This window comes from Trachurus trachurus, assembly GCF_905171665.1.
Source record: "Trachurus trachurus genome assembly, chromosome: 17".
Classification (NCBI taxonomy): Eukaryota; Metazoa; Chordata; class Actinopteri; order Carangiformes; family Carangidae; genus Trachurus; species Trachurus trachurus.
Genome location: NC_139900.1, coordinates 2,999,722 through 3,016,382, shown reverse-complemented (window position 1 = coordinate 3,016,382; position 16,661 = coordinate 2,999,722). Strand labels below are relative to the sequence as shown.

The window sequence follows — 16,661 nt, the reverse complement described above, 5'->3', positions numbered from 1 at the left end:
ATTTGGGTCTCAGTGGGAGGAGAGGAGGGGGCTCCATGTAACCAGATGTGTCCCCCAGCAGTCTAACTGTGCGTTCACACCAAAAGCTTCCAAAGCGTCAAAAACGCCGGAAGTCAATTCATTTTCAATGAGCGCCCGGCGACACTGAGCGTCCAAAGCGTCAACAGGCGTCGCCGCGCTTCCAGAGCGTCCAAAGCTTCCAAAGCGTCCAAAGCATCACCAGATGAGAAGTTGAACCAGGTTTAACTTTAGGGTAATGAGCTATGACGCGGTTAAGCGGCAACCAGCGGCAGCCTGTCAGAATAGAGATGTCCGTCGGCTGCCTTTTTTTTCCTTTTTTTTGTATTTCGGCTCCCCAATGACCAGCGCGATCAAACTTTGACGTCAGTCACGTGACGAGCGGCCAAAGCGGCTGAAAATATTTGCCGTTTTGGAAGCTGTCTTGTCTGACGCCCACCCTCGAGCGTTTTTGACGCTTTGGAAGCTTTTGGTGTGAACGCACAGTAAGTCTATAGCAGCGTAGCTATAAAATGGTTCAGAGCTACCTGAACCAGCCCTAACTAAAAGCTCTGTCATAAAGGAAGGTTTTAAGCCTGGACTTAAAGCAGAAGTAAGCGATCCGGTTGTTTTGGCTAACTTCTTGTCAGCCGATGGAGTTAGCAGCCCCCGCCCTCGTCATGGATCTATTGGTCCTCGTCCCTACGTCACCATATTCACGCGCATCCCTTGGCTGCACACACAGCCCTGCATGCCGTTCTCTCTCCTCATTGGATAAAGGTTGTAGGATACAAGGAAAGTTTTCTCCTCGGCTCAGAGCAGAGCAGAGTGACTGACAGACCCGTGTTTCGGTCCAAACACTCTATGTAAGTGATTGCTGTCGGAAGATATAACTATTTAAGACTTAGATTAACACAAATACTCTGCTTACTTCTGCTTTAAGTGCTAGTTTACTGTAATGTCTGCATCAGGCTACCATCACTCAAACATCACATTCATTTGACCATTTCTCTGTCTAAACCTTAATGTTGCAATAAAAGACAATAAAGAAATTATTTTCTTTTCTTGCAGGAATAACACTGTGGGACCGTGATGTCCTGGAAAAAGATGCAAGAGAAAGACCAAAACCTTACAGTGACTTTGAAATAATTACATCTGAATCTACTGAGGATAAATCTTCATCTCTTAATGTTAAAGGTTCTCTGAAAATAAGTGTGCTGAGTGGACTGGTTGAGGTTGGTGGATCTGCCAAATACCTGAATGATACCAAGGCTTCCAGAAACCAGGCCAGAGTAGTAATGAAGTACGAGGTAACCACAAGGTTCCAGCAGCTGTCAATGAATCATCTAGGAAGAGAAAATGTGAAGCATCCATATGTTTTTGATAAAGGAATAGCTACACATGTAGTCACAGGGATTCTTTATGGGGCACAAGCTTTTTTTGTCTTTGACCGTGAGGTGTCAGAAAAAGAAAACCATCAAGACATTCAGGGAAACTTGAAAGGGATGGTTGAGAAGATCCCAAAATTTTCTATAGATGGTGAAGGTTCCTTCAAGAGGGACAACAAAGACAAAGCAAGTGTTGAGGAATTCTCCTGCAGATTCTACGGAGACTTTTCTCTTAAAAGAAATGCAACATCATTTCAGGATGCAGTACAAGTCTATCAAAGTCTCCCAGAATTACTGGGGCCCAATGGAGAAAATGCTGTACCCGTGAAGGTCTGGCTGCTGCCACTGACAGTTTTAGACTCTTCTGCTGCTAAACTTGTCCGTCAGATCAGTATAGGATTAGTTCAGGAAGCCCAGAGCGTCCTAGAGGACTTCAATGAGCTGGAAATGAGGTGCAACGATGCAGTGAGAACAACAACTGTACAACAGTTCCCACAGATTGGTCAAAAACTTAAAAGTTTCAAACAAATGTGCTCAGAGTTCAAGCTGGGATTTCAACAAAACTTGGCAAAGACACTTCCTTCAATCAGAGGAGGAGGTAAAGAGGAGGTCGTGCTCATAGAGATCCTGAAGAAGATACACTCTTCTCCTTTCAACAGCAAAAGCCTGAATGAGTGGATGGACTGGAAAGAGAGAGAAATCTGCTTAACAAAATATTTCACAAACATGTTGAAAAACACAAAGATTGTCCCATCGCAGAATTGTCTTCATGAGGAAACCCTCAGTGTGGAGCATGCTGTGTGTTTTGTCTTCACCTCACTGGGAAGTCATGAACCGTTCCTCTCAGCTTTATCAACCTACTTAAGAGGAAACTTCAAAGCAGACGATGCTCAACATCCACAAACTCTTGATGTGGAGAAGGAACAGTGGTTTGCCTCAAAAGAAGTAGTAAATGAAATGAGGCATAAAGCAAAGCTGTTCATTGACTTTGCAGAGGCCAACAAGGAGAAGGAGAACATAAAGTTCCTGACGGTCGGTTTGACAAATGAGACAAAGAAAGGTTCAAGCATCTACCTTTATAAACACATCTTCCCTGTCACTGAGAACTTTGAACCTCCTTCAAAGCCTGAAACTGTGACAGTGAGTGATATAAACCACAACAGTGTGACTCTGAAGGTTTCTCCACCCAGGTTTGGAGCAGAGTTCATCAGCTCCTACTCTGTAGAGTACCGTGTCAGTGGAGAGGATGGATGGAAGCAGCAGACAGCAGCAAAGGCTGGAGAAGTCACAGTGAGTGGTCTGAGTCCTGACACAGAGTATGTGTTCAGATGCAGAGCAGTGACCTCAGTAGGTGTTGGACCAGTCCTTGAAGTCAGTGGTTCCACTGAAACTTTGCCTTGCAGCCCTCCAGGAAACCCAAAGGTTAAATCAAACTGCATGAAGATATCAGTCTACATTAGTCTGGGGATACACCGGTCTATCTACTTATTTCAGTCAGTCAGTCAGTATTTCTGTCAGCTTTGCCACAAGTGTTAACAGTCGGTCTCTGCTAGAAGTCCTGCCTCTAACCCAGGGCCGTCCCTGACCAAAATGGGGCCCTAAGCGAAAAAATTTCGTCAGGCCCTCCTATAATCGATTATAATGCAAACTACAACCACTAATACTGGCAGTTTAGCAGTTCTATACTTATACTAATATTAATTTAAAAAAAAAACGATTGCTATTGCTATCTATTATTACTATTATTGTCATTATTATCATCATTATTATTATTATATAGGCTACAACTACAATCCTAATAAAACATACTAATTCAGTACCAAAGAGACTGATATTTCAAAAAGCTACATTCAAATTTAGTTCCTTCTGTCAACCAAAGTATCAAATACACTCATTTCTATCAATATTAATCTCTAATATCTCCTCCAAAGCTGCCTGTCATAGATTAAATTCACCAACAGATCCTTGTGTGGAGATCAAATAGATTATAAAGTTTAGCCGAAAATACGACCAACAACTGATAAATTTACCACTGCCTTTCAACAGAGGTGAATGCATATGCAGACAAAGGTGTTAACAAGACATTTAATAAATGGTAAGGGCCGCTGGAAAATGACTTTCATCTCCAGACCACAGTCCACATCTACTGGAGGCTAGCATCTCTCCTCCTACCTGCAGCAGCAGCAGCTGTGCTGAGCATGGAGGTTTAGTGCTTACGCCACAAAGTTTTAAATTTTTACTAGTGCTGGTGTAGCGGTTTTGGTACTCATCCTTGCGTTGTGTAGTTTTAACATACGAGTCAGACTTTCACCGTTGGCAACCTCGCCGTTTATTGTGCACACATGGACTGACCTGGCAGAGAAATCCACATTTACAGTCAGTCCAGCTCCTCTTTTCTCACACACACACACATACACGGCAGGGAAACAGCATCGTCCGACTGCCTAAACATTCTCAAAACTAACATAAAATAACACAAAGCGTACCTGGCAGAGAAATCCACATTTACAGTCAGTCCAGCTCCTCTTTTCTCACACACACACACACACATACACGGCTGAAAAATGTAAAACAAAAGGAAAGTGCAGGTTAGTTACCACATGTAACCCTAGCCATGTTGTAAACAGAAATAAAAGAAAAACACCGTCAACTTTATATGGAAAAGGACATTCTTGACCGTTTGGGAGCTATATGCTTAAGAAATACAACTTAACCCCTTAGCATTGAAATTAAAGTAATTAATATGAAACAATAGCGGAGCCCGTAGCTTGTGCACCTACCAGGGAAATAGCATCGTCCGACTGCGGCTACCCCCCGGGGTGCACGACCCTAATCCGTAGGGGTGATGCATTTAATTACCATAGGAAAAACAAGTTTTTGTGTTGTGTGGTGAGTCTTTATGGCAAGTGGAATCAAATTATCTTTTAACTCCGTTACACTGGCGTTAACACCATTAACAGCGTTAACGGACATTAACGGCGCCGTTAATACGGCCCAGCAGCACTAACTTCAACAAATGCCCACCTTCGAGAGAAGCACGAGTTTCCTCTTGTTTTGCTTTTCCCCCCTCTTGCTCGCGCCTGACTCGTTCTTTTCGAAGCTGTGGTCGTCTTCACCTGCAGCTGCTTGACAAGTGCCTGCAGCGCATCTGACCAGTGATTGGTCAGATCGACGCGTGACGGCGCGTGCGGTTTCAGATTACAAAAAAAAAGGTCTCTTCTCCCTCTTCCCCTGCCTCGCGCTGACAGCTGATCTAGTTGCGCGCACCACGGCTGTGCATATGCGCATCCTTTGTGCAAAACGGGGCCCCTATTGGATCGCGGGGCCCTACGCACTGTGCGTGATCTGCGTGTAGGCAGGGGCAGCCCTGCTCTAACCTGAATATCGCTCTCCGATTGGCTCTGCCGTTTCTCGCTAACGTACATGTGATTGGCTGTCCCCGCTGTCACTCCGTCTGCTTGTAAAAGTTACCTGCTCGTTGGTTGGATGGGACAGGAGGTCACGGTGGTCACGGTGCTTAAAACATCAGAGTTCTGGTGACATTTGCAGACGACCAACGTCCACCAGTTCTAGAGGCGATCAAGGCTTCAGGTGTCCCATGTCCAGATCCAGAGCCAGATCCGCTCTCCACTCCAGAGTACATCAACATGCTCATTGAAGAAGAGAAATCTGAGCACAGACCAGGCTGGAAGGAACGAGTTCAGTCCCAGATGGACATGAGAGAAAGAGCTGAGATTGTGGCTAAAATAGAGAGAAGAGAGAACCTGCTCCAAATCCAGAGTGATCACGGATGTTTTTAACTAAAGCCTTCATGAGACCCGAAGAGCTTCCACCAGGACAAAGAGGAGATCCACTCTGACTCTGATCATAAAGACAGAACCAACAGGACAGAGCGATGGACTGAGACAGTCTCAGCACTGACACTTCAATGACTGTGACCAAGAAAAGATCACAAACACACGAGTGGGAGATAAAGACTAAAACTAAACCAAAAGATTTCTGCAGTTTTTTGTATTTGCGATTTACCAAACAGGAAAAGACAGATTTAGTGTGATATGATTTAACACACCTTTGTTTTACTTTGTATTTTTTGTAAATAAAAAAAAAAGAAAAGAAAAGAAAGAGGTTTTTATGCCTAAAAAATGTAATTATAACTGTTGTTCACATGTTTACTCTGATTAATCGGCTTCATTCTTAATCTACTGTTCATTTTATTTTAATGGCTACAATGAGAATAATGTCAGACTCCAGATACTGATGTGTATGGAAACATAATGGGTAAATGATGATAAATAAACTTCAGTGTGGATCAAGTGTTGTTACCTGAGGTCGTCTGATGTTTCAGTGTCACTGCTGACTAGTAGTTCATCCTCTGGTCCAGCAGAGGGCGCTCTTCACCTTTCTGTCAGCTTGACCCAGCTACACCTGTTGGATATCAGGTGTACAAGCACTAAATCAAAAGGCTGATCTGTGGAACTTATTGTATGATCACATTAAGTTAAATTCAGATTGTTTTCCTGCTGTGACTTTGGTAGATGTTGTATTGTCAGTGGCCAACTGGACTGTAAAATCTCACACTGCCGGCCGTTCCACGTGCCGCACAAAGTGCCCTTATTTTTCACTGAGCACCTGCCCCCCAAAATGTTTGTGCACGCCACTGGGCCCAGTGAGAACTCGAGCCGGGCTGGGCCAACAGCAGGACTTTAGCGGTGAATGGCGGTGCTGTGTTTAAACTTCGCAACGAGCTGCTGTTGTTGCGTTGTGGTCAATACGTGAGAGTCGGCAGCTCTGTGTCTCTGTTGTCTGCTGCAACTTTGTGAGGGAGGGAGGGGCGGGGGAAGAGGAGAAGTGGCACTCACTCCTCTGTGAGGGAGGGGGAGTGAGCCTCAACACACAGACTGCTGAGAGAGGGCAGAGAGAAGCGAAACTCCAAAAATTCATATTGACGGTTTAACATTTGATGAACATTTGTCCCACGGGCTGTATTTGACACCCCTGGCCTAGACAGTACGCAATGTTTTACTTGAAGAGGATTTAGCATTTCTGCAAAACAGTTGTTTGTGTGTGAACGGAGCATTTCAAGCTTGACATTTATTTAGCTTAAAACAACGACAGTGTTTGTTGTCCCCTTTCATCACTCCTTTTAGGGAAAGGATTTGAAAGCCCAGTAAACATATGGACAGGAAGGTTGACAACAGCATGAAAACCTGTTTCATTGTGCAGGCCTATATAGTCTGAGAGTCACACACTCAGTAGACAGGCCACCTCTACAATACAGCTGATTGCACTACATTTATAATGCACATTTATCTTGACATTAAACTCAGTCCTTTTTTTAAGCACCTTTGTCACACGTGATACGTGTCTATGTACATGTGCATATGAGAATTGATTTTGAATCGAATAGAGACACCCAAAGATTCACATCCCTTCAGTCCAGGCTTTTGAAAAAAGAGTATAAAATCAGCTAAATGTAGCAGTTGACTTTAAAATGGTTCAAATATATTAATGCTGAATAAATCTGCAACTTGTGATATAATAGTTTGTAGACATCATCATTCAACTTTTTCACATGGTCTGATGTTTAAGAAAAAAGCAAACTAAAAATCGCAAAAAGAAAAATTGAGAATCGTTTTGAATCGAGAATCGATTTTGAATCGAATCGTGAGACACCCAAAGATTCCCACCCCATATGGCCTATTTGGGTCATATTTAAAGTGCTTCTGTACTGGATTGTATTATACTGAGCATTATGGGCCCTAGTTTGCTGGCGCAGCGCAGGTGGCGCAAGGTAGCGCAGCTGGTCTAATGCAAGTTTCGACCAGCGCAGCCTAGCGCAAAGTCAGATTGGAAGATTGGCAGATCGCGCTGCGCTGAGATAGGCGTGGCCGCGCAGCAGGGGGAGGCGTCACAGATTCAGCTTGGTGCAGTGGAAGTTTTGTGCGAAAATGTCTCGCCGAGGGTGCGCTGAAAGCTCGCCACCTCCAACCAGGTCTACTCTCAGCGCAGCGCGGAGCGCAGCAGGTGCAGTGGAAGTTTGGCTGACTGACCTGCAGTGCACACACGTCACCAAGACCTCACAGGCAGATCTCCACAGTTCCAGACACATTTCAATGCAATAAATATCCACAATAACCACTATTCAATGCAACTAATGGAATCAACAGTGAATTTATATCTATATAGATTGTCCCGTCACATCTGACGTCAGATCAAAGCAGAGATCAAAGGCTGTCGGTGCGTAAAGGAAACTCCACCTGAATTAACACAGCAGGGACGAACTGGCACTGAAAAGCAGCTGTGGATGTCCCAAGCAGGACTGAGGGTGGATGACTGCATGTCTCTGCCGTGTTGAGATACCACTCTGCCCTTGTGATGATCGCTTTATTTATTTATTTACTTATTAAATCATTAGCGCGAGCGACTGCATCAGGCAGCCGTAATGAAAAACAAAACACAAATCTTCATCTCTCTTAGTCCACCACCACTGCCTCGGTATCAGATAGTCAGTATATAGCCTACTACAGTACTCAGCATCTCTATCAGAAAAAAAAGAGAAAAAAAGAGACGGACAGAGAGAGAGAGAGAGAGAGAGAGAGAGAGAGAGAGAGAGAGAGCGTCCTTTACGCGGATTTCATCCGTTACGCATGGTGTTTGTTTATGGTGTGATTACACCTCTCATCTTGCTTGCACAGGGTTTGAATAAATGTGAGTTTCTTTATTAGTTTATTAGTTGTTGTTTCTTTCATTGGGCAGGGGTTCTCAGTGTATCAGATCAATCCTGGTTAAGGATATTTGTATTATTATTAGTAAACTCATTATTGGTCACTCTGAGCTCGGACCTCCGGACCGCACAGCTGTTTCCTCCTGGGAGAGGTTCGACCTCTGGCGTCGCTGTTTCCTCCGTCCATGTCCAAGTATAAAATGACAAACTTGCAGCGCGCATCGCCCTCCGCGCAGTTAAAGGTGAGGAGAGGAGCTCCTTTGATTGGTGAAGATCTGACTCGGCTGTGTCAAACCCACTCCACGCCTTTCTCTCCTCCTCCTGTCTCCCTCCCGCCCTCTCTCCTCCCTCTTCACCGTTTGCGCCGGTAGGAGGGACGAGGGGAGGGGCTGCGCTGGTCTAAGTCTGACTGCGCGGCCCACCAGACTTGCGAAATGGACCTGGGCCACACCCCGTTGACGTGGTGAAGCTGCGCCGAGGTTAGACTTCACCTGGTCTAAGAAACTAGGGCCCAATATCTTATGCATAGCTGCAACTAAAACAATTTTTCTTATGACTTACGTTTCATATGAAATCGAAGAGAGATCTGGTAATACCATTGGTTGGCCATCCTGTCATACACTGCGGAACCGGGGGGGCCAGGGGGGCCATGGCCCGGGTAACTTTTGTGCTCTGATTATTTTATGAATAAAAGCTGTAGTAAAAAGTTGTAACTGTGTTTTGAAGAGCCAAGTCACCACCACCACACACCTTCACTGCTGCCGATAAAAAAAACTGTCACTGAGTGCTCCATTTTGATTTGAATTCGTGAGTCTATCAAGTGCATTGTTTATCAATACAGCATGCGTGAGTGTCTGAGGCGTATCACGAAGCGAGCTCGCTCTGGCTCAGCCTACCCGGGGTTACTGTCAGCCTATCCAGCTGAACCTATCCACAACACTGTCACTCCGGATCAGCGGTACCACGACGCTGGTTATCAAGTCGGTAACTCAACCCTGGCTTGTCTTACTGTGAATCTGTGAACGCGCACGTATAAAGGGCAGATTCAAGGCAGCAGATCAATCACAAACAGAGCACCGACACGTCAGAGGGAAGGAGAGGAAGGAAAAAAAAGAAGCCCGTGGTCCGACCTGACCCGAGTTATTTAATTTTTACGTTTATTTAGAAGTTTAATTGGTGCTGATTAAACTTGTAAATGAATGCTGCTCTGGACCCGATTCTTTCCTTATATTCTGATTATTTTAAACAGTGGCCAAATAACAGAACCATTTTATTATATTCGACTATATATTTTCCGTCTTTGCTGAGCATATATAAGGTTTGTTCTAAATTAAATAAAAGCCTGTCCCATATAGATGCGTGTCAGCTCGGCACACACACACACACACACACACACCTTCCAAAAGAAAAAACAAAAAAACTATTGGCAGAAGTCCAGGCCATGAGAACCAGCAGCCTACCTCTCCTATGGATAATCAGTGTGAAAATCCAACAGATTTGATCTGTCCCGGAAAATCCGTTGTTGTTATAGATCATGTGTTTTCATAATTCATAAACTGGATACAATCACCGCAACTCAGTCCGGAGCTTCTGGGGGTACTGACGTTGTACTGACGTTACAAAGCCGTGAGTGCCCATAGGACGCTATTATACACTAGAGTGACTACAGTGCATCAGCATATTTGACTATAGTGCATCAATAGGCTTGTTATTTTGGTTATAAAAGGTGTGCGATAATTTCCCTCAAAATACGATAATTTTATGCCTCTGGTACGATAATCCTACATTTTCCACCTGGCAACGCTGACTAAGTGGCTGTGGTCACATTTGAGAGATCTGTAGGTTGTACGGCTGTGTCGTGAATTCTAGTTGGTTGGTGGTTGACTTCATGTCAACAACATGTGTGAGAAGTGCAAAATTAGAAAAGATGGGATCTCACATCGTCACAAAGAGGAATACAAAAACTTTTAATGAGCAACTCTTCTGTAATGATGTAGCACATATTTTTGCCAATCTTGCAGTGAACAGTGATGCTCAGGTTGCTCTTGACTCTTTTGCCGATACCTTTATTTCTATTGTTGATAAACTTGCCCCTCTCAAGAGGTTTAGAATTAAAGATAGGATAGCACCCTGGTTTAATAAGGAGCTATCAGCCCTACTCTGTGAGAGGGATAAAGCCTGGTCCCGAGCAAGACGTTCAGGTGATCCTTCACACTGGTTACGCTTTAGACAACTTAGGAATAAATGTACTTCAGCCCTGAGAAAATCAAAATCAAATTATTACCTGAATCTCATCACTAGCTCCTCCTCAAACCCAACATTGTTCTGGAAAGCAGTAAATATGGATAAAAATAAAAATAAGATCTCTAAAATCCCACTACTAAACAATGAAATTGGGAACCCGGTCGCACTAAATGAGGCTGAAATATGCCATGTTTTAAACAAACACTTTGCAGAAGCTGCTTCCTTATTTGATAAGGAGTATCCGGAACTCCACCTCAACAACTTCGATTCAGGCAGCTGATGGAAACGCGCACAGCCGTCTACAGGCGGCAGCGCGCAGTGATACGGAGGGAGAGAAAATAGCGCCAAGCGATTGCGAGGTCAGACTTTTTCGTGGACAACGGTTTTGTGATGCAAATGTATCACTCTTTTGAATGCATATTGTTTTGAGAAGAAAAACGCTTTATTTTCGTGACCCCAGCCAACTAGCCGGACTGCATTCGTCAGCACCGAAACCAGACCGGAACTCCGCTCACGGGACGCAGTCCGGGGAAAGTCACTGTCACAGCACGTAACTGGTGATGGGGATGCCATATAGATTCATATCAAAAGACCCAAACTATCCCTTTAAGCTTTTTATTTCAGACCACTCACTCTTAAATCCATATCAGTCTGGTTTCAGGGCCAACCATAGCACAATCTCAGCAATCACACTGGTGACAGATGTGACAGTGGTGGTCCTGTCACTATGCCTCCAATTGATCATGTGCCCTGGCTACTTGGCCAAAGGGATGTCCCTTTGGGTGACTGGCAAGCGCGCGTGACTCTTACCCGGGAGGTGTGGGTTCAATCCCCGCCCGGGCCCTCTTCACCTTGCCACATTCTGGCGTTGTTGGCAGGATCCATGTAGCACTAGTGGTGGGTCCATGGATTCCTAATGTGTGGCAGCCTGCGCGGAAGCACGAGGACGTGCTTGTGAAAAGAGGGGGAGAGATGTGACAGTGGTGGTCCTGTCACTATGCCTCCAATTGATCATGTGCCCTGGCTACTTGGCCAAGGGGATGTCCCTTTGGGTGACTGGCAAGCGCGCATGACTCTTACCCGGGAGGTGTGGGTTCAATCCCCGCCCGGGCCCTCTTCACCTTGCCACACAAACAATATAATTTCAGCTTAAGACAGGAGGTATCACTGTGCTGCTCTATTTATAGATTTAGCTAAAGCATTTGATACAGTTGATCATCATCTGCTCCTGAGAAAATTAGAGACAATGGGGTTGGATGATATTGTGTGTGCTTGGTTTCAGAGCTACTTGACTGACAGGCATCAATGTGTTAAGCTTGGCCATACAAAATCAGATTTTTTGACTGTTACGGGAGGTGTACCACAAGGGTCAGTCTTGGGTCCATTGCTTTTTACTCTTTATATCAATGATATTATTCCTTCTTTAAATGGTTGTAATGTCCATTTTTATGCGGACGACACAGTTTTATATTGTATTTCGGATTCTGTTCAGACAGCCATCAACAACTTGCAAACTGCTTTTAATTCTTTTCAGGACTCATTAATCAAACATAAACTGCTGCTTAATGCAAGCAAGACAAAATATATGTTGTTTACCCGATCCAAAAATGTTGATTACAATAGTATCCAATCTTTACACCAAAACTGGCTCAGAAATTGAGAGAGTCAAGGAGTACAAATATCTTGGGATCTGGCTAGATGAGGATTTCTTGTTCAAATATCATGCTCTCAAGAAAATTAATAATTGAAGCGGTGTTTATGTCCGTCATTGATTATGGTGATATCATCTATAGACTTGCTGCTGCCTCAACTCTGAAACGTCTAGATTCAGTCTATCATTCAGCTCTAAGATTTATCACGGGTGATAAATATGATACTCACCACTGTGTTTTGTATGGAAAAGTTGGTTGGCCTTCTCTTGAGGAAAGGCGCAAGAGGCACTGGTTTTTATATATTTTTAAGGCTCTTACAGGCAAATTACCATTGTATGTAACAAATATGTTGGAATGGAACACTGGTAGTTACATGACCCGTTCGGCTGAACTACTGCTACTCAAAGTTCCTCGAGTCTTTACGAGTATTGGCAAGACTGCTTTTTGTTATGATGCCCCTATCTCTTGAAACGTGTTACAGCACATCCTGAGATTGGACGCACTCCCTTCACTCAGTGAGTTTAGGTACTTGGTCATGAATAACTGTGTTTCCATTTGTAACTGTTTCAGATGATTGTGTTTTTTGTTTCTTGTTAACTGTGTATTGGTTGTAATCACTTCAAATGACTGTAACCACTGTCAATATTTTTTACTGCGTTGTAAACTCGACAACATTGAAAATGAGGGCAACCTCAATGTCTCTTGAGAATAAATAAAGGTTATAATAATAATAATAATTGTTCATGTAGCCTAGACATTGAGCTGTGTCATGTATCACTTTGATGTGAACTGTTCAAATTTTACGTAAAGAGGATGTGGTTTAGCTGCCTGATAGAAGCACATTTTTGAGAACTGTTGTCTACGGAAACATCTGCCTTTTTTTTTGAGGGGAGTTGTAAGTTCTCAATATTTTTAACCAAAGGACAAGCTGCGTCTCAACCACAAATGAAACAAAGAAAAAGACTTATCATGTCTCTGTCAGCACATGCAGTGGTGGTTCTACCTTATGAGCCCAAAAGAACAGCCAGGCAGCCCAGTCCAGAGAGCAGAGCAGAGAGAGAGAGAGAGACGGCATAGCAACAGGTGTTTGTATGTGTATATATATACACAGTACATATATGTGTATGTAGGTATGTATATTAGGGGTGTCACGATTTCGATTTTTTTATAGAAATCGATCGAAATTAAGTCACGATCTCGAGCATCGAAGTCAAAGAGAGGATCGACGATTTTGCCAAAACATGGATGAATGAAACCTATCGACCACGTCTCATATTTCTATCGAAGAAAAGTTATTTCACCATTTATAGCGTTTTGTCACCCAGCCCTGGTGGGCTACTGTCCCCCTCCTATCTGGGAAACAGGAGGGAGACACTGCTCTAACTACACAACACCGACAAGCACTGAGAGCCGCATGTTGCATAGACGTTATAAGATAAAAAAAAAAAAAAAACCCGCAAATAATAAGCCGACGAAAAGGTGCAACTTGCCACTTTTTGTCGATGTATTATTTGCGGGGGCTTTGGGGGGATCTGGTGACGGTGGAGGATGCGGGACTGATGCACTGTGGGCCACCACCAGTCTGATCAGGACCTGATCATCAGGGCCCAGTATTTCAAACGTGATCTGACAGGATTATCCTGGTCGGATTGGATTAAATCTAGATCTGATCTGAAAACTGGGTATTTCAACACAGATCAGGAGAATCCTGATCCTGAAGATCAGGGTTTCAGCTCTGGTAATCCAATCCTCCCTTGAATCCAGATAAAAGGCTGATTTGGGTATTTCAAAAGTTAAGTCAGATATCAGGATCAACTTGATACCAAAATTTCAGGATCATTCTGATCCCACCTCAGAGGTGGATTTGACTTGGATTGACAATGTCTCAGCTCCACTTTCCTTGATTTTGTTACTCAATATGTTCATTACACTTAATCTAAATTGTTAGTTTTTAGGTTTTAACAAATAATTGAAGTAATTGAAGAAATTTAAAACATGGCAAAAAAATATTGTTTGGCCATACATCTTGAAACTGCTGTATTTATTAATTTAAATCACATTCAAGCACTTTCCAAGCATTTACAAGGCATATTTTCATGCTTCTGATTTAATGAAGACAAATTTGACTTCAAAATAAACTTGAAAATGCATTTTTACAATGCTTGTAAAGTGAATGATATTTTTAAACATGCAGTAATGTATTTCAAAACGTGTTTGTATACAAACTGATTATTTTACTTCAAATAAATCTATATAATCTATATATATATCAAATCAAATGTTATTGTGCGATAAATGAACATACGGTAATCATGTTTAGTGAGAGGCTTCTAGGCTACATAAGGAAGACAAATTAAGAGGAAAGTGTTTCTAATCGGGTCACTGACCAAGCTATAGGCTTATGCTATGAAAAATAATGCAATCACAATTTCAAGCAGTTTCAATGGCTTTATTTCAAGTACAGTTTCAAGCACTTTATTCAAAATCCAAACACCAAGGTTTCCAAGGATTTCCAAGACTCTTGTTGCACTGTTGTCCTCAGTGGCATTGCTGAGTGGTCTATGGCTGTGAGTAGGCTCTGAAAGTAAAAAGAGACGTGTATGAGTATATCTTTGTCATAGTCAGAAATAAACAATAGTCACAGAAATGGTCAAAAACATGATATCACCATCATTACTGACACTTCTGAATGAACTGTATTGTTCACGTGCTGTGTAAGTTAATGTTACTCCTAATTACTGCAGCAGTGTGGTCTGCAGTGCACACAGCACAGGTAGCCTGCTTTAAAAAGAAAAAAAGTCCCCTGCATAACGTTAATAAACTCTGAACAGATTGGTGTAAGTGTAAAAACAGTTAAGGTATGATGTACGTCAGATTAATTCCCTTGTAAATTAAACCAAAGTCCGCAAAATTGATCAACACAGCAGCTACGTCGCTAGCCCGCTAGCTCCTTAACACACAAGTCAATGGAGCCGAGTTAGCTCCCGTTAGCATGGCCGTGGATCAATTAGGGATCGTTACGCTCTCGTTTCAAGTAGGTGACAAATCAAATAGTTGGCTTGCATGATGTGTTGGTTGGCGTTCGTATGGTCTTAAAACCGCTACACATTAGACGACAGTAAACTTACACTTTTGACGTGAAAGTCGCGCTCCCAGCTGCTCCTTTGGTGAAGTAGTCCGCCATGTTTCAGATCCGGAGGCGGAGACTTGAGATTTGGAAATCCATATCCGGCCAGGTAGGGATCACGGTGATCCACCCTGCCAGTGTTTTGAAATACTCAGATAAAGCCAGCAGGATCACCGTGATCCAAGACTGAGAAAAGGAGGATTTCATTATCCGGATTATTCTGATCCAGATTACAAGTTTTGAAATACTGGGCCCAGGTCCATCGCAGCGCTGCAGCTGCAGCTCTGCCCCGCTGTCACATGACTCTCGCGTATCAGCGCAATCTGTTTACATTACATTAAGCCGACATCAGGAGAATAATGACACAGGACGGTAAATTAATGAAAATAAAATTATGATAATGTACAGATATAAATATATTTGTTTTGAAAACTTGGGGGCAATTTTAGTCCCTGGATCATGATTTTTGGGGGCATGTTACCTTTATATTGTAAATAAATTATTTAAATGTGACCATTAGTGCCTAATGTGATACATTATGGAAATTGCATCACTTATATGTATCCCATCTTTTGAAATAATATTTACTGTACAAAATTTGATGAATAAAACCAATGATCGTAGACTAGACTAGTCTGAAAATAGCATAGGCGACTGTGCTGTAAGAAAAAGAAAAAGAAAAAAAAAATATATATATATATATATATATCAGTAGCGTAGCCAGAAAAAAGACATTGGGTGTGCACCTGCAAAGACTGGGTGTGCCAAATTTATTTTCAACAAACTGAGCGTTACACCTCCATAAATATTCAAAAGAATTCCAACATTATATGTTGTGTGCATTCTCATCAGTAATAACAAACCATGTGTTATTCGCTCTCAATAAGCCATAGGCCTTTAACAAGCATCAGACATAGACTGCACATAATAACTTGGGTTTAACAGTCGCATCATGGCAAGCCTGTATGATCATACTTATCTTCTAATCTATATGCAACCCTGAGTAAAAAAAAACTGCTTAGTAACTGCTCTTATAGTCAACAGTACAACAGGTCTAAACATTCACACATATGACGTGCTCAAATAAATCAATAACAAAGTCATAAAAAAAAACACACTTTTGCGTGTCTGGTTAGCGCACACACAATAAGTGATCTGAGTAACACGCTAAATGACAACACGCGCAAACCGCATGCATTTAAATGAGGGTTTTGCGCGTAACCGTTTCCGCCATGGAGAGTGTGGACAGAGAGCTGGATGGATACAAACGCAGAATAAAAATTTGATCCGACGCATTAATAAAGAGAGAGGGACAAATATTGTGGAAAAATTGTGGAGCTGCAGCAGAAGAAACGTGGGAGATTATCTATGAGAAAGTTAAAATGTGGTTGGTAGAACAAGAAGAGAAGAGATGAAGTGAAGAGAAGATGGGGAGATATAGGTATGCGGCAAAGAACAAAAGAAGATTTTAGTTTATAATAAAACCTCAGCAAACGAGGGAGAGCTGCTCTGGTCAGTGTTGAGCAGCA

General features: G+C 42.8%; 2 protein-coding genes across 2 annotated transcripts in view; both read left to right on the top strand.

Moving 5' to 3' along the window:
- Window positions 1–16,661, top strand: part of LOC311000765 (transcriptional regulator Myc-1-like) — a 294,713-nt gene that overhangs the window by 197,878 nt on the left and 80,174 nt on the right. The gene's annotated exons all lie outside the window — the stretch shown is intronic.
- LOC311000057 (cytolytic toxin-beta-like) overlaps window positions 1–16,661 on the top strand; it is a gene marked incomplete at both ends in the record, with an annotated part of 42,636 nt that overhangs the window by 11,444 nt on the left and 14,531 nt on the right. Inside the window, 3 exons of the mRNA XM_083990692.1 lie at window positions 1,233–1,850; window positions 2,145–2,682; window positions 4,935–5,165. Coding sequence (XP_083846818.1) covers window positions 1,233–1,850; window positions 2,145–2,682; window positions 4,935–5,165 — 1,387 coding nt within the window. The remainder of the gene's footprint in view (window positions 1–1,232; window positions 1,851–2,144; window positions 2,683–4,934; window positions 5,166–16,661) is intronic.